Source organism: Sceloporus undulatus, chromosome 4 (assembly GCF_019175285.1).
Source record: "Sceloporus undulatus isolate JIND9_A2432 ecotype Alabama chromosome 4, SceUnd_v1.1, whole genome shotgun sequence".
In the NCBI taxonomy this organism is placed as follows: domain Eukaryota; kingdom Metazoa; phylum Chordata; class Lepidosauria; order Squamata; family Phrynosomatidae; genus Sceloporus; species Sceloporus undulatus.
This window is the reverse complement of record NC_056525.1, coordinates 239,525,024-239,543,015: the sequence shown is the minus strand read 5'-3', so window position 1 is coordinate 239,543,015 and position 17,992 is coordinate 239,525,024. Positions and strand designations below refer to the sequence as shown.

Below are 17,992 nucleotides of genomic sequence, written 5' to 3'. Positions count from 1 at the left end.
GTACTGCATTTAGAAACTCATTCCATAATGGATTTTAATCCTTCTGAGAGTTATTTCCAGAAGGTCATATAACAAAGGGCACCAGTTCATCTCCTCCCATCTTTGCCACCTAGTTGATGAGAAATTACACACGTACAGCAAAAATATATTAAGCAAAATCTAATACAGCAAAACCTATTAAGTTATTGGCCTTTAATTCAGTTTGTCCAGCATTTGACAGTCGGTTCATGTTAGTTTCCAGTGGCTCGTACCATTTATTTTTCAGCCTCTTTCATTAAAAGCTGTGTTTGTTTTTATCTTAATTTAATATAGATAAATTAGTCTGAAATCTGAAATGGTTGAAGGGCACCCCTTTACATTCCTAACCATAATACAAGATGATTCAAAAAGAATGGTAAAAAACCAAGTAAGAATGGCTTTATTTTTTCACCATTCTTTTTAATCACCCTGTATACAAGCCATCAGTTTACCTATAGATTCGTGGTATTTTTCCCCTCACAAGTAGAATGTGAGAAATAAAGCAGGAATAAAAATGATAACCGAGAGACACCAGCCATGTCTCTAGTACCCTTGGCAGCACCACTACCCTAGCCTACTAAATCCCAGAACATGGTAGAGGCAGTTTCTATACACTACACACAAGGGCCTGTTCAGTAATAATACAGTGTATATAACAAAAGGAGCCAATGTGTACTGGCTGAATTTGGGACATGGGTACAATTATGCATACATAGCATGAGTGCCCAGTGGCACAGGCAGCAATTGTACACCTTCAGTCTTGCATGCTGGGGACAGTTCACCCTAGCTCACCTCAAGAACAGGGTACAACATTCATGACTACAGCCTTCCTTCTCTTGAGAACCCACAAAACTAATATGTACACTTCCCCACACATTGATTTAACAATCTTCCTGGCTAGTTGCCCTGCATTCAGTTCATCTCACTCATTGCTGGCCACCTTCTTATAACCCTAGTAGCAGTTCTGTCCTTTTTGTGCACACACAGAAAGGCAAAAAGTGGATGAGACCAGGTAATATAAAATTCCTTCCTTCCTAGGCAAGATTCCTGTGATGGGGAATGGAGTATTATCTACTGACTTCCTCTTGAATCATCATGGATAGAGTGGATCTTGCAGAGATTGGGATTCCTTGCTGCACTTTCCACCTCAAAGTGTCCAAGACAGAGATGACAGTTAGTGGAGTTGAGGGTTCCTTACTGATAAACCTCATCCCAAAATTACATTTTTAATACATAGATTAAAACATTTCTTTTTCTCCAAGGCGGATGGATTGTTCATCAAGAAACTTTCAGTGTTATTTTTTGGGGGGGTTGGAAATACCTTGTAGTTTCTGTGGGCATTGCAAGTTCAGTGGCATGGATAGTAAAAGGATGTATTCTTTACAAGGAGCAAATGCTTCTACACAAAGAGATGACATTTTTGACCACCACCACCACCCCAAAGTCACAGATTAATGTTAAATCCTTTCACTGTCCTGGGAACATGGCATGCATGTAACTAATCTACAAGAAGACAGTGGGTCTTCACTCACCATAGTAGAATGCTGTCCTAGCTTTAGAAAAACAACAACATTTTAATGTGGGCAGGGGGATGGCTGATTCCAATTAAAGTGGTGATGCCAGTTTGCAAAAGCATTTCCCCCCCCCCTGATTTGCAGGCAAGAGACACAGTCTTTCATGAATATTATCCCAAGAATGATGCAATATTTGTCTCAGAACAGTAGTCTGTTGCCCAGAATTAGAGCCAGGCTTTTCTTATTAGGGATGGAAAGAATTCTGCTCAACGCTCGCATGCAGTTGTTTTTTTGTAGAACATAGAATTTTCTGTTCAAAATGTTGCTTTTTCTATGCAAAAAATGCTGTTTTCTGTGAGAAATAACCCTGTGAGAATTTTTTGCAGAATAAATTCCAAATTGTAAATACGTAGGCTTTAAAAACTTTTGGAGATTTTGTTGCAGTAGGAAGAAAGTTGCTAAAATGATTCCTTCTTTCCCTCAAGAAAAAAAAAATAGTGAAGAATTACAGTACATATTTGTTCCTTTTGTAAGACCTGCTTTTCACATTGCAATAAAATGCCTGTTCAGTAATAATGCAGTGTATATAACAAAATAAGGATTCTTTAAAGAGTAGCTCTTAAGCATAAAAGGACCTTCCCATGCCCATTTAACCAGGAAGATCTTCCTTTTTTTTTAAATAGATGGCTGACTGTGGTGGTCTTCCTCAAATTTCTCAGGTAAGATCTGAGCAAAGAACCCACTGAGGGATGCTGTTTTTTCTTATTGTATATGTTGGAGGAAGGTATATAACAGTAAATTCACTTTGTTTTAACCAAAGTCTAGGGTGAATGGTTTGAACCTGGATATTAAAATACTACTGTAGTAGCTCCCTTTTCCCTATAAGAGAATATCAACTTAGATGCAGTGTAATAATGAACTGCTGTTAAGATCATGTGATTGGTTGAGGAGTTTGAAGTTTACACAAAAACAGTGTGGTCCAACCCAAAATACCCTGGATTGATACATGCATGTTTCTAGCATCATTTCTAGCAGCTAAGTCCATATATTGTCTTTTCCCGATTTTCGTGATGTCTTTTAAGGGTAACACATTTGGCTTATTCCTTGTCCAGCAGAGTGTAGCTGAATGACAGTCTGAATAGATCAGAATCTAACTTAGTCTTTTTGGACATTAGCCATAGCATCAGTGCTGCTGATATTTTTAAGGCAAGGGTGAGACGCCTTTTCCCCTTCCAGTTGTTTGGGACTAAAGCTCCCACTGGCCATGCTTATGGGAACATCTGATAGTTGAATTTCATCTAGAAGGACAGTAGTTTCTCACTCAGGTTTTAAAGCTTTTCAGCCTTTTATGAGCACACCTTTCTTCAAGGGCATATGGGCTGTAGTAATGAGGATTGATGCTGAACTTGAGCCATTACCAGCTCACCCTGGGTGGCAATAACTCTCAGTTGGTTTATCAGTTGTTTGCATTGGTTTTGCTTTTAGGCAGAGGCTCTGGGAGACCTAACTGGGAGACCAAATTGTGGTCCTCCAGATGTTATTAAACTGCCTTTCTTCTCAACTTTAATCACTATATCCCATAGTGAAATTGCAGTCCCAGCATCTGGAGTGCCATATTTTCCCCAACCTGGTGGTAGATGAACCTTGTAGACACATTTGGAACATATTTAGGAAGGGAGGCAATGATGAGGAGAATTGGAGAATATTTCTTGAACCAAAAGTGTGATCGATGTACTTAGATTGATATCCTGCTACTACCTAGAGATAGATCTCCTTGACTTCAGTAGGGCAGCTGCATCTTTGGTGTATCTTTTGTATGAGGATATCAGAAATACCAACATGGCAATTCTCATTTATCTACAGAAACACACCATAGACCTCAAATCCTTGTGTCAGTCTCTTCAAATGATGTTATGCTTTCTTTTTACAGCCTGCAAAACTTGCTGAAGCTTTCAAATACTTTATCCAAGGAATGGGATACAGTAAGTATATCATGTATGAAAATAACACTTGCTGTGCTGTGATTTTGTTGCCAAGTTACAAAAATGGGTCTTTTATTTTCCAGAGTTACAAAAGAAAAAAATGCAACATTAAGTTCTTTGTTCTGGAATTCATGAGTATGTGATATATCAATGAGGTGTATAATAGATATACACTTGTCCCTCCCTTTTCACAGACATGGAGTCCACAGTCTTGCTCTTCATGGTACAGATAAGCAGGAAGAGATAAAATGGTGGCACATGCCCACATGTGCCATTATTTTCAATGGGACTTGAACATTTGCGAGTTGCCATTTTCGCAGGAGGGTCTGGAATAGATCCCCTATGAATTGGGAGGGGCAGTGTAATTGAAAAGGTGGCTTTGTCCATTTGGATTCAGAGTAGATTTTGTTGAAGAAATTGAAGTTCCCCATTTGTCACAGATATTTGTAGCCTGCTTCTGTAGGGACATGCAAGGAATTGAATGAAATAGTGGTATGAGTTACTTGTATGAAGGGGCAAAATGGGTTCAGACCAGTGATGGAGATGTCACACGTTTAGCCATACCCCCATGCTTTGTAAAAATCACAACCCCATTGTCTGCATGGTTATGTGATTGTCTGAGAAGGCAAGCAATTGAATGTAGACTTTTAAGTGCAAAGCTTCCTCGTATTGTATTATAGGTTCCAGAAGTGGACAAAGCTACCTCCCTTAGGTTTGCCAGTAAAACCATCTTCACCCACTTTCTATATAATCTTCTCAAAACCTGTAGATTTTTCTGTTTTATGTTGCATACTTTGATCACTCTTCTCCATAATTTACTTACTTTTTTTAATGGCCTCCTGAATTAATGACACTGGGTGTATGTTTTTTTTTCTTTGTAGTGCCTTCTGCAAGCATGACCAGATTAATGAGATCTCGCACAGCATCTGGTTCCAGCGTCTCTTCCCTTGAAGGTGGCAGGAACAGATCCCATACTGGGGAAGGATCCCGGAGCAGATCTCACACTGGAGAGGGTGTCCGGAGTCGTTCTCACACAGACACCCACATTGAGCTCACTCCTAATTCCGCAAACAAGCAACCAAGCCCCAAGTCAATGGAAGTTTCCTGTTAAATGGGCATGAGTTGGAAGCAAGATGTGACAGCCACCCACAGTGTATCATAATATTTAACCTAAAGTGTTTTCTGTAACACATGGCTTTCTCCTCCACCCAGAATTCAACAGGGACCAATAAAGCAGACATCTCCATGGCTCTGTTCCCCTAACAGAGATCGCTGCAGTTTTTTTCCTCCAACTAATTCTAGATTGCTTTAAAACATGTCCAGAGGTAAAGCTAACAACATTTGTAAACAAAATAGACACCTAAACTGCCTGAGGTCTGCTAAGAAACAAAAATTTTGAAGCAGATAGTTCACCTCCTTCTCTTATTTTACAGTTCATTAAAAATTGCCCCATTTGACTGGAAAGGTTCGCTTTAAGGAGAAAAGCATGATGAAAGGCTTGTTAGCCTCAGGTTGAAGCTGGAGTTACTTAAATCTGTACATATTAATCACATGGTAACATGTGTCTGGCCTTTTGAGTAGTGTTCCAGGCCATTTTCCCTACATGAACATGTGATAATTACAATAGGGAACTTGATGCAACTTTCAGGTGAGTGAGCAAAATGTAAGCCTTTATGTCATATTACCTAAGTTTTAGTTGCAGTCTTTCCCCTTTTAGAACTTAATCTCCTTACCCAAGTGAAATTAATGTTCAAAACCCTCTCAAAGGAATGTATAAAGTTTGGTTTTTGGTTTTGCATCTCAAAGAACATTAGGAGACAGCTAAGCTAGTTGGCATAGTTTCACTACTTAGGGCAATTGCATGTGGTTTTGGAAGATCTTCCATTTTCGCCATGAGTTGATGTTTAATTTTGTTTGTTTGCTGGCTTGAGGCATTTTGGCAGTTCCAACTCCAGCAATAAGTTGTAGAACTGTGGAAATGTTATATAATGATTATACTGTAGAGGTAACTGCCACATTGCTGGAGTTCTAAAACTTAAGGCTTAGAACTGGTGCTTTATAAATGTATCTCGCCATGTTTATGAGGGTTGGGAGATGCAAGGCTGTAATGGAGATTAATTTGAATGACTGTAAATGTAAAAATACATTGATTCTGCAACTTAATGCTCTCCTCCCCGTATTTGCAGAGCTGCATTTTGGGATGCTAAGGGTAACTCAGCAGATTTCAAGCATAGATGGGAATAGTAGATTTTACAGTTTTTTTTTCCACTGGCTTTCGATTTGCTGTATCACAACTCTTAATATAGCTAATGAATGATGGATATCAAGCATTTAAAGCATCAAGCATCTCAACAGCTAAATAACTTGGGTAGTTCAAGAGAGCTGATCTTTAGTCTAGGTTAAGCACCTCTTTTATGAAAGACAACTTCAGAGGTATACTGGGTGTTTTATATGGAGCAACAGTGGGCTGTAATCGAGAGGCTAAACTTGTCTATTTGGGGAAAGTTTTTATTAATGAATTATTTGTATTTATTTCAAAAATATATAAATTTGTAACTTTGCAGTGATTTGCCTCTGTTCTGTGTCCTGAGTGTGCTGGGGATCTTTGGGATAAGGGTTGCTTTTTTTTAAAACTTATGTATTAAAAATGGCTCTCTGACATCTGATAGAATTCATACAAATATAATCTGATCAGAGATTGAAGATACATTTCACTATTCATGGGAGGAATTGAAGCTCATATAATTGGGAACCTGCAGCATTGCAGTTCAGTATACTTAGTTATTTGTCCAGTCATCATCAATGAAAAATTAATAGACCAAAAGATTCTTATGAGCATCTATCAGTGGCTTTCTTTTGGCCGAATGGCAGTACAGTCTGCATTTGCCCCATTCTGGACCTTTCCCCCCTTTTAAGGCAAAAAACACGGGGCCTCAAGTCCCATTTGTATGAATGGGGTGTGCTCCCACATGCAGCACAGGTGCTCACTCCATTCATTCTATGGGGGCTTGCCGTCTGTGTGACCTTGAATCCACATTTGGTGCTCCCGCATATGGCGCAGGTGCGCTGTATCCAATAACATTGGAAAAAGGCACTGCTCACTCATTTCTGGACCTGAGATTCCTAGAGTGGATCTGCTGGTCTAGGAAGGACACACATTAGAGCTAATTTTGTGGTGGAACAGAGGGTTAAATGGGCATGAAACTTAAAGAAAATTCTCCTGCACTACATAACCATAGCACTATGGTTCCACTTTACTGTGTAATCTGGAATTTGTAGTTTTGTGAAGCATCTTTAGCTGCGCCCCATCCCTAAACTGCAGATCCCAGGATTCCATAAAATGCAGCCACAGCATTCAAATGGAATCCATAGTGCTATAATTTTGTAGTGTAAAAAAACCCTGTGACTTTAGTCCTTTGTCCATACTTGCATCTTCCTCCCTAGAATATGTGAACCTAACCATGTACTATATCCCAACTAGAACAAACCAACTGAATCAACCACAGAATGGAAAGTTAACACATACATCCCATACGTTCCTCTGCCAACTATGAAATCCCTCATGTGGCAGCAGCCACAGAAATGCAGCACTACTAGCTCCAGTTCAATACAATTCCCTACCAGCTTTCTTTTTGAAGAAATCAAAAAGCCACAGGATAGGAATTAATGTACAGTCTTCACAATGAAAGGAAATAAGTGTTCAGATGTTCTAGAAATATAATAATAAAAATGTTATCCCACTTCTTCCAAGGATTGAGGCAGCATACAATAAAAAACATACAACATAGTAAAATACATCCCATTGCTTTCCTTCATAAATAAACACAAAATTATGATACATAAAACTATAATACAGTACAATTAAAATCATTAAATATTAAAACTCATCCTCTGGCCCATGAGGGAGTTGACCAGGCAGGCCCAGCTCCATCAGGGCTAGCCTGGAAGAAAGAGGCTCCTCCCTTCATAACTGTCATCTTCTGGCCTATGATGGAGAGAATAGGCTGGCCCAGCTCCATCAGGGCTAGCCTGAAGAAAGAAGCTTCTCCCTCCATAACTGTCATCCTTCGGCCTGTGAGGGAGAGAATAGGCTGGCCCAGCTCCATCAGGGCTAGCCTGAAGAAGAAGAGCCCTCCCTCCGGTCCATCTGCCTTGGTCCAGGCCTCAGAGGGAGAGAAGAATTCTGGACCTGATCTCCCCCCACCACCACCATTCCCTTCTCCTTTTGTGGCGTGTCTTTTTAGATTGTAAGCCTGAGGGCAGGGAACCGTCTATTATCCCCTCTCTTGTAAGCCGCCCGGATTCCCTATTATTATTATTATTATTATTATTATTATTATTATTATTATTAAAATGATCGTAAATCATAAAACCATAACAGGAGCAAGACATCATGGATAATCTTGGGTTAATCAGGGAAGGCCGGTCGGAAAAAATCCGTCTTGACAGCCTTTTTAAAGCTGTCAAGGTGGGTGATATGTCAAATCTCTTCTGACAAGCCACTCCATAGTTTAGGAGCTACAGATGAAAAGTTGCTCTTGGTAAACACCATTAGCCTGGTCTGCATTGGCTGTAATAAGTTTTTCCCAGTGGACCTAAGCGTGTGGGGCAGATTATACAGAAGAAGGCATTCCCGCGAGTGCAATGGACCCAAGCCATGTAGGGTATTAACGGTCATTAACAACACCTTGTACTGTGCCTGGAAACTAATAGGTAGCCAGTGGAGAGATTTTAGTTACATGGTGTTGTATGTTGTTATATGGTCACCTTAATTCTGGTTGGGCTTTCCAAGTTGAGACAATGTGGTAAGTTCTCTTCCTACAAGCTTGATGGTAATCTATCGTTTAATAGGTGGACAGAAATCCTATACATGGAAGTACTTAACTTGTGATCATCAGCCATTTTCCTTCTTTTAGATTAGGAGTGGATGAAGTGTGACCCTCTGGATGTTGTCAACTTTATCCTAACAACATTCCTCCCTGTTGGCTATGTTAGCTTGAGCTGCTGGGAGCTGTACATCTGCCATCTTGAGGACCACATCTTCACCATTGCTGTGAGAATACTTTTTGAGGAAAGGCAATCAAGATGGGATACAGTTCTGCATCAGGCTTTGCATTGGAGGCACCCAAGTTAAATTTTTAAAAAAATCAAGTGGGGCCTTGGACCTTACTATATGTGTCATGGGGAAAGCCTGTGAGGGTCATGGCATCTGTGATACCATAATAGGGACACTTCTCTATGCTACCTAGCAGCAAGACTCCAAGGTTTGAGACAGGTTTCTGTCAACACAACAGGATTAAATTTAGGACCACCTGCATAGTAAAAACTGCAATCCTTTTTATCCTCAGGAGATTGCAGTAAGAAATGGAGTCCAGTTTAGCTGTAGCACTGGAGGTGCTTCTGGATAAACGTAACACATAACTTCTTAATTTACCTGTGAAATGGGAATAAAATTCTTTGCAAAATTAGTTCTTGGAGGAAGCAATGAATAATTTCTTCCTCTCATGAGAAAGTTTAAAAACTGTGCAGCTTACAAATAGTACATTTCAGGGCTTATTCCAGGGGTAGGCAACCTGCGGCCTGTGGGCCGGATGCGGCCCGGCGAGGCCTTGGGACCGGCACCAGCCAGGTCCTGCCGCCGATTGCCGCTGGGGCCTTTGGCCTCGCGCGCAGGGGCAAGGGGGGCAATTGTCTATAGACGCCTCAGAAACATGCATTTATATTAACATTTTTTTAAAAATCAGCAAAAAATTTTGCGTGTCCTCCACTTTTTTTTAAAAAAGTGTCCACCATTTGAAAATGTTGTCCTACATTTGTCCTGGTTTATTTATTTATTTAAATTTTTACAAAATTATTTAATTTATTTTTTTGGCTTCGGCCCCCCAGTTGTCTGAGGGACAGCAACCCGGCCCCCGGCTCAAAACAGTTGCCTACCCCTGGCTTATTCTGTCGAGTCAATCGTGTTTTCATTGTTTTGTTTTGCACAGAAAACAAAATGCTGCTGTTCAGAAGCTTATTCTGCACAAAATTCACATGTGCAGGAATTAACATTTTCTTCACAGGCCCATCCCCAGAATAATGCTTAGAATAATGCCCAGAATATTAATGTACTTGCTAGTAAGTCATGAATTGGGGAAATTTTCATTTATCCAGTATTATTTTCATCAGGCCTTCTGGACACTGGAGAGGCAAGGTGTTTTGGCTTTTTAAAAAACCTTTTTGAAAAATATTCTATGTTCCTTCCATCACTACTACTGTAGAGAAGAGATTTCATGAAAACTGATTTTTAGCTTTTTTTTCTCTGATAAAGGAGGGTTATTCAGTCCCTCGGTATATTTTGAAAAAGAACACATCTTAGTAATAGAGAACTGAGCTTGTCCAGGTCGCTGGCAATGGTAGAGACAAAAACAGGGACATGCTAATATCTCGAGTCACTACTGAAATGTGACCTTTGTTTTGAAAACAAGCATAATGCTATTTCTGAGCCTTGTAACAGAAATGGGTAGTTGCCCTACACAGAAGGGACATTGGTCTGGCTAGTAGCATAAGCTGCTTAACTCGAAGGCAGGGAGGAAGCAATTAAATCCTCCTTGAGAGATCCCAACGCACACCTCCTGCTGTGAAAAGAACTTGGCTGATCTTTGCAATAAATGGATAATGTTGGGCCATTGGTGGAAGACTCATACTTAGTGCCAGTCAAATCCCATTGCTCTTGATGCAAAAGAGGCTAGCCTGCTTGTGTAGTGAAATACTACATAGAACTGGGGTGAGTCACACGGAACAGGGAAAGGGAATGAGAAAGATCTCAAGAATGGAGAAGCAAAGTTTGTTAATTCGTGAGAGCTACTTTCTAAATGCAATTAGATACCATTTCCTTAAATGTGGTATGAGTTGAGTTTTCCTTATCCAAATTATTCCAAAATCCAAAATTGTCCACATTGATAGCAACACCTTTGCTTTCTGATGGTTTGATGTACACAAACATCATTTCATGCACAAAATATTGTGTATAAAATTACCTTCAGCCTCTGTGTATAGGGCGCATGCAAAACATAAGTGAATTTTGTGTTTCAACCTGGGTCCTATTTCCAAGATACCTCATCATGGATATGTATATCTGAATACTATGTGGCACACCTACATGGGTCCCAGATATTTTGAATAAGGAGTTACGGTGGTTGTGGGTCTTCAAGTTGTTTCCAACTTTTGGTGAGTGTGAGGCAAACCTATCACAGAGTTTTCTGGGGCTGAGAGTGTGTAACTCACCTCAGGTCACACTGTAGACTTCCATGGCAAAGCAGGGAATCCAATCCTAATCTCTAATGTCATGGTCCAACATTTAAACCACTACACCATGCTGGCTGTCCAGATAAGGGATAATCTGCATTATGTTTAACAAGATTGGGGGGGGGGGGGGTATATGGATGTGTGTTGCAAAGTCTGGAAAAATTAGTCTCTTGGGCCTGTTACAAACAGCCAAAATAAAGCTGCTTCAGGTCTCTTTGGAGGTATGCTATTTAAATGATTCATGGGTCCTAAGAGTCCGGAGGTCGCGCCAAAGCCACACTCCATTCCTAAGCACTGGAGTGCAGCTTTGGTGCAGCTTCTGGATTCTTAGGATGCATGCAGCATTAGACAGCATACCTCCAAAGAGACCCGAAGCAGCTTTATTTTGGCAGTCTGTAACAGGCCTTGGACTCTTCAAAAAGAAGCTCAAATCTTTTCTCCACGGTGGCCTCTCAATGACCCTCTGCAAGGCTATTTGCTATCAGGCATAAGCTTATGTTGCTGTAAATAGTAACTCATTAACTGGCCTAGTAAACAGCCATTTTAATCAGGTCAGTGGTGTGGCAGAAAAGGGCTGGCCCCCCACACCACAACCACATACTGCAGTCCTGATCCTCATTAGGATAATTGGTATACAGTAGTTGAAGAAATATTAAGTGCAATCGTACATGTAATATCGACATGCAGCTTAGCCCAGAGGTGATGGTGACAGAAGAACAATCACTACTGAACACTCCCCAGTTCTTGTGTCTAATGAGCAGCTTTTGCCATTTTTCTTTAAAATTATCTATTTTCAGTCTTCAAGAAATGAGTACATTTCTTACAAAGCCACAACCACTGGAGCAGGTAATGGAATGGACTGTCAGGAATCCTGAACAGTCACATCCCAGTTTGCAAAACAGGTTCAAGGTCCCATTTGCTGCTGTTTCCCAAACCTCAGAAATAACAAGAGGTATAACTGCACCAGCTAAGTAAAGCATTTTAATACCCCTTTAACCATCATAGCTCCATCCTATGGGATCCTGAGATTCATCATTTCATGAAGTACTTAGAGTTTCCTGCTACAAAGCTTGATTATTGTAATTCAGGGGAGCAAACTAGAGAATTCCAGGTACACACTGCAAAAGAGAGAATTCCAGAGAATGAAACCCATGCAATTAAAACAGCATCAAATTGCTGGAATTATACAGGGTAGATATACTCAAGAGGACTAAAAGAACTTGTGGCAGGGTGCTTTTTGTTCTCCACACTTACAGTCAGCCCAAATGGTTAGCCCTGTCTCCAGCCTCACTTTAAGGAAGGTATTTCACCCTGAACAATGGCAATCTTCCATGACATTTTGCTTTCCAGTTCTGCTTGTACCATCTCATCTTGGGTGTATTGTTTGGAGGGAAGAATTCTGAAACAAGCCTTTGTCTTTGGGATGTTCATTGAACATTGCATAAGTCAATGTCATGTTCCCCGTCACAATAGTGATTTTCAGGACCTGATGAATGGGGACTGTACCCTGCCTAGCCAGTTTTCCGTTACAATGCCTGCACATTGTCATAGCCATGATGTCCCTTCTGCCAGCAGATATTTGTTATGCATAGCAGGCAATTCCATATCATGAGCTGAAAAGCTACACACCACATTTCAGCCATCACACCTAAAGCAGTGCAGAACCTCCATGTAGTTCAGGACTGGCTCTCTGCCATCATTGTTGGAGTGTATGGTTGTGCTTAAGCATTTCCTGGGAGCAAGTATGGAGTGGTGGTTTGAGTGTTGGGATTGTTAGCATACCCTAAACCTCTCTTGCTGAATATGGGGTTTCATATTTGATATCTCATGTCAGGCATGTTTTTAAGAGGTCACAATGACATTTAGAACAATAAGAAGTTACATGTGTGAGAAGGTACACTGGCTCAAGAACATATGGGAGACCTAGATGTTACTAAATTAACAGTTCATAGTTTGTCCACAGACTCTGAGTATACAGAGGGTTTGACTCACTGAGTCAACCTCAAACACTGTCTGAGCCCCACTCCATTTTCCATGAACTTGTCTTCAGAACCAGTAATTATAACCCCCTCTAATTCCTGACCTCTCACAATACCACCTTTCATCCTTTCCTTTCTGCTAGCCTTGTATGCTTCTTAAAATTGCATGGATTTTGTGTGTTTGCATGTACATTTGAACATCTCTAAATAAAACTCTCTTACACATTAAGAGAGTCTCTCTGCAGTAAGTACTGGTACACAAAGGTGGAAAGACCTCTGATGTTACCCCCCTCTCTCCTGCCTCCTTCTGAGATAAAAATGTCTCACAAATACCAAGGAGATGCTGACTGTTGGTAGGGACCCCACGTCCCCTCTACTTTTTAGAGTAACAATATATTGTTATAGCTGAGCAAGGATTTGAACCTTGGGCAAGCAAAAGAGCACTCTATCACTCCTATGTCCAGTACAGAAACCAGGTGGAATGCCACAGGAGAAAAAAAAACAACATCTTTTTACACCCATCACAGAAATACAGTGGAGCCATTGCAGGTGAAACAGAGCTAGGTAGAATTACAGGCCTCAGATTTTGAAAAGTCTATTTTCAAGGTTGGGTTACACTAAAAATGGGTTGCAGACAAGCCCTTGGAAACATGGGTGATGGCCTACAAGGCATTGTTAGTCCTTTGTATATGTTCAAGGATAATTTTGTTATGTTTTGCATGTACTGTAGCCCTGAATCCTGGTAGTAAAAAATAGATTGGCGTCTTGTGCATACAATTTTAAGTCACTTGTAGTGGTATGCTGGTAGGCGGAGTAGTAGAGGTCTAGATCTACTTCATCAGTACATGCAAAATTGGTCTTCCCAGCATGTGTTATACATGGGAATCTATTCCTGTCAGTAGTTTTACACAGGAAATGTTCTGGGTGGGTCCAAATAACACCAATCTAGTGGTGGCTGCCATGTCAGTGGGGGCAATGAGTCCATTCCAGACTTTAGTTTAAAGAGACTAGCCAGATACGGGATCCTATTACCAAACTGTTTCCTTTATTTGGATAGCACATTAAAATGTGTAGTAAAACATGGAGCAGGTTCCACTGACTGACCTGTAAGCCACCAGCTGCCCCTGGGCTAATCTGTTCTTGCATATATGTGTGTATTTTTGTGAAATAGAAAATATTTGAGAACTGTAGAAAATCCAGCTTTTGGGGAAAAAATCTAAAAGTAGTGAGTTGAACTGAAAGCAGCTTAGAGCACATGGATTTGCTTCACAGTCAGCTTTTCAAAGTTAAATCAACAAACTCCAAATAGCTACTTTCTCACTGGAGGGGATGAATGAAAAGATTATCCTTCTCTTTAAAAAAAAAAAACCTCTGTAAAATCAGAGTAATAATATGTAAGATCTGGGAGGTTAATCCATTTCTCCCATTCCTTTCCATGCTTTTCAGCATTCAGCCATCTCAATTTGCAATTTCTGAATAATCATGATAATGAGCCAAATCAGCAAAGATGTCGTTGGGATTTTTGCAGCTAAGGTTGCAAAAGCACGCATTGATCCACATGATTTTCCTGGTGAATCTAGTCCCATCTGGACATTGAAAGTTCACTTCAATTGTCTTGGATTTGTATGGAGTGCAACAGCGATTGTCTGTGCAGACGCCACAGTACTTGGGCCTGTAGATGGTCTCACTGGTGCAGCCAGAGAGTGTATAGTTCATTGGCTCATCCCTCCTGTACACCGCTAAGCACTTCTTCCCAGGCTACAAAGGAGAGTACAAACACAGAAGGCAGCAATTACATTATCTCACTAATCAACATCATTCTTATTTTCAATAAAGTAAAAGGGATATAACTTATCTGAACATAAAAGCTGAACATGGAAAGATGAACATGAACATGGATCCAGAAACAGAAGCCATTAGCAACTACTGAGCATAGGCATAAGATAAATGTGAACTATTATACAATATACTGAAGTTAAATTTTGTAATGGTTCTTCCTTGTGATCTTTTTGCCCCACAGAGATACATATGGAAGGTTCCAGAGCTGAATAGTTATTGGTGGGAACCCCATCTCCCTCGGGCACACAGCTATGGTTATGGTTGTGTGCCTTCAAGTTGTTTCTGAATTTACAGCAATGCTAAAATGAACCTGTAACATGGGTTTTCTTGGCAAGATTTATTCAGAGGGGAGTTGCCTTTGCTTTCCACTAAGACTGAGGAGTTTATCGCACTGGCCCTAAAACCGGCCCAGTGTGTTGTAAAATGTGCACGCAGGGGGGGGGGCACGGAATGGGATGGGGCCAAGAAACCCATTTTATCACACACTGGAATGCCGCCTTTGCCACCGGGTGTTCCAATTGAGTCCCTGTTCAGTTCCAGAGGGTGCCATTTCTGAGAACGCTTTAGAACAGTTCTCAGAAGTGGCGCCCTCTGGAACTGAACGGGGACGCAATTGGAACGCCCGGTGGCAAAGGCGGTGTTCCAGTGTGTGATAAAATGGTTTCTTTGGGCCCATCCCATCCGTGTGCGCCTGCACGTGTGCACATTTTAGAACGCACTGGGCCTATTTTAGGGCCAGTGCAATAAACTCCTGAGAGAGAGAGGTCATCCAGTGGGTTTCTGTGGCTGTGGGGATTTTAACCCTGGTCTCCAGAGTCATAGTCCAAAGCTCAAACCATTACACCACATTAGCCCTTGCACATAGCTATACTTGCCACCAAAAGCCACTCTCTCTTTATGTCCTTTTCATCAGTCAAAGGGATCATATCTCTGATAATTGTTCAGTGTTGAGTTTCCTCTGATTCCTCCTTTCTTCCTTTCCCTTATCCCTCGCTCTTTTTCTCTCTCTTTTACCTCTCATTTTTTAAAAGTCCTCCCTTTTTCTTTCTCTTCCCTTTCTATTTTTTTCCTTTACAGGATGAGGCCCATATTTTAATACTTGTTTATGGCCTTAGGCACGTTTCTGAAAATTCATTGCATTTCAATGATTTCAGTCATTTCTTGCGGGGTGTAAAATTTTGACTTCAGATGGCTAGTCCCAGCATCTCCCAGTTTTGAAATACATATATGTTTTTCAGTATGCTAGATCATAAGCCACTTAACAGACCTCTCAGGGCCTTACAGTGCAATTCTATACATTTGATTTAGAAATAAGTTCCACTGAGTTGAGTGGAGCTTACTCATGGATAAGTGAATATTCTTGCTGTAAGAGAGGTGTGATCCCATATTAAAGGGCTAACATGAAAATACTTTTTGTGTGTCTGTGGAGACACAATCGCTTGTGTTTATGTCCAATACAAGGCCAGCACTACTATTTTGTAGAGTGAGACCTTGTCTGCATGGGGCAAAAGGCCTGATGTCTCCCCACACTCCCATTCTGTCCAGACAACGCACATCCCGAAACCTTGTTCGGGTGCAAACAGTTCAGATGATGGCTGGCATGTTCAGCTGCCAAACCAAGGTATAACTATCTTAAACACATTTTGAAAAGTTACCTGCTCTGTTCCCATACTGTGGTGGCTGTCTGCAGGCCATCTCACTGGGCCATCCAGTGCATCCACTTCCACTGCTGGTCACTTATTCTGAAGTCAGAACGAGGTGCCCAGCAATTTGCTTGTTACTGGATCCCTTGGTCTGATCTCAGAAGTGAGTAACCTATGGTGGTGGCAGATACACAGGGTGGGTCTGTAGGATGCTGTGCAGACAGTTGTCCTGGCACAAAAATGGAGGCATGTTGGTGCAGCTGCAGGGCCAAGATACTCTGGGATGCCCTGGCATATCATGTCCAGTGCAAACAAGGCCTGAGGCAACTTGTTTCAGGTGCTATGTATGGGGGCCTCACCAGACATTTCTGTTGTGCTCCTTATCTAGGTATCAAGTAGGTGTGCCACATATCCCAAGCTGCACCACCAAAACTTTCCTACTGTCAAAACCTATGGAGAATAACAGAGCTTGGAATCAATTCATGAAAAATTGTTGTTGTTGTCATGTGCCTTCAAGTCATTTCTGACTCATGGTGACTTTAAGGTGAACCTATCATGAGGTTTTCTTGGCATGTTTCTTCAGAGCAGGTTTGCCATTGCCATCCTCTAAGACTGAGGGAGTGCGACTTGCCTAAGGTCACCCAGTGGGTTTTTATGCTTGAGTGGGGGTTTGAACCCTGGCCTCCAGAGTTGTAGACCAATACTCAAACAACTATGCCACGCTGCCCCTATATGAACAATTAAATTGCCCATAGTTCCTTAACAGTAATATTTGAATGACTAAAATAATGATGTTTAAATATAAAGAATTATGAAAAATTGTTACTCATAACTTTTTATAATTTTAATAACAGTTTTAAACATCATTATTTTAGTAATTCTAATATCAACATTAATAGTTTCAATAACATCAATAACAATTAACTGTTCATATTTTATTAAAAATAATACTTTAGGGGTAATTTGGGAGAGAGTAACTATTTTTCATCATCCTATTTTTTAAAATGGTAAATGACATGCAACTAACAGGTTATTGATGTAATGTTCACTACATGATTGATGCTAAGAAATTAATTTACAGATTAAGAGTAATACATTCATGGATGTGTTAATTTGTTAACACTAATCTTTTAGTGAACGTTATAAAATTAATTTGCAATTTTGATTAATGTGAACAAAGTTATAAATTAGTGTGATACTGATAATTCCTAGATTTATAATTTAACTAATTAACTTATGAATTAGTGAATTTAATTCATACATCTCCACCTCTGTTCCCTCATCAGTGTAGAAGAATAAGTCAGCTATAACTTAAAATTTGTCTTTATGTAAGGGTTGCATCTGCACAGCAGAAATAATTGCCATGGCTCAATGCTAAGGAATTCTGGGGATTGGAGCTCTGGCGCCAAAACAAACTACAATTCCCAGAACTCCACAGCATTGAGCCATGGCAATTAACATGCCGTCAAACCAGATTATTTCTTGCAGTGTGGATGCACTCATGAAGTTGGAAATGGGACACCATATTGACTAGTGGTGACTAGTGACTACCTTGTCAGTAGGGGAGTGAATTTGCTCTGGATTTTAGTCTGAACTTTACAGGAGAATTAAATCTGTTCTGGCTTTTAGTCAAAATTTGAAAGGAGCCATGTGAGGTGCTCAGCCTATTTTGGGAATTGGATTCAATAGCTTGGGCTATTGATTCATTGTGCACTCTTATGGAATGCACC

The 17,992-nt window shown here is 40.6% G+C and overlaps 2 protein-coding genes across 5 annotated transcripts in view; one reads left to right on the top strand and one right to left on the bottom strand.

Moving 5' to 3' along the window:
- Positions 1–6,077, top strand: part of NDRG1 (N-myc downstream regulated 1) — a 110,592-nt gene extending 104,515 nt beyond the window's left edge. For all 4 annotated transcript variants that reach the window (XM_042461873.1, XM_042461871.1, XM_042461870.1 and 1 more), the window contains 3 exons: positions 2,216–2,251; positions 3,463–3,514; positions 4,396–6,077. In XM_042461873.1, coding sequence (XP_042317807.1) covers positions 2,216–2,251; positions 3,463–3,514; positions 4,396–4,625 — 318 coding nt within the window. In that variant the 3' untranslated portion in view covers positions 4,626–6,077. The remainder of the gene's footprint in view (positions 1–2,215; positions 2,252–3,462; positions 3,515–4,395) is intronic.
- A 7,747-nt stretch (positions 6,078–13,824) lies between these two features.
- The window catches only part of CCN4 (cellular communication network factor 4), a 41,656-nt gene continuing 37,488 nt past the window's right edge, over positions 13,825–17,992 (bottom strand). Inside the window, exon 5 of the mRNA XM_042461442.1 lies at positions 13,825–14,538. Within this exon, the coding sequence (XP_042317376.1) occupies positions 14,239–14,538 (300 nt within the window). The 3' untranslated portion in view covers positions 13,825–14,238. The remainder of the gene's footprint in view (positions 14,539–17,992) is intronic.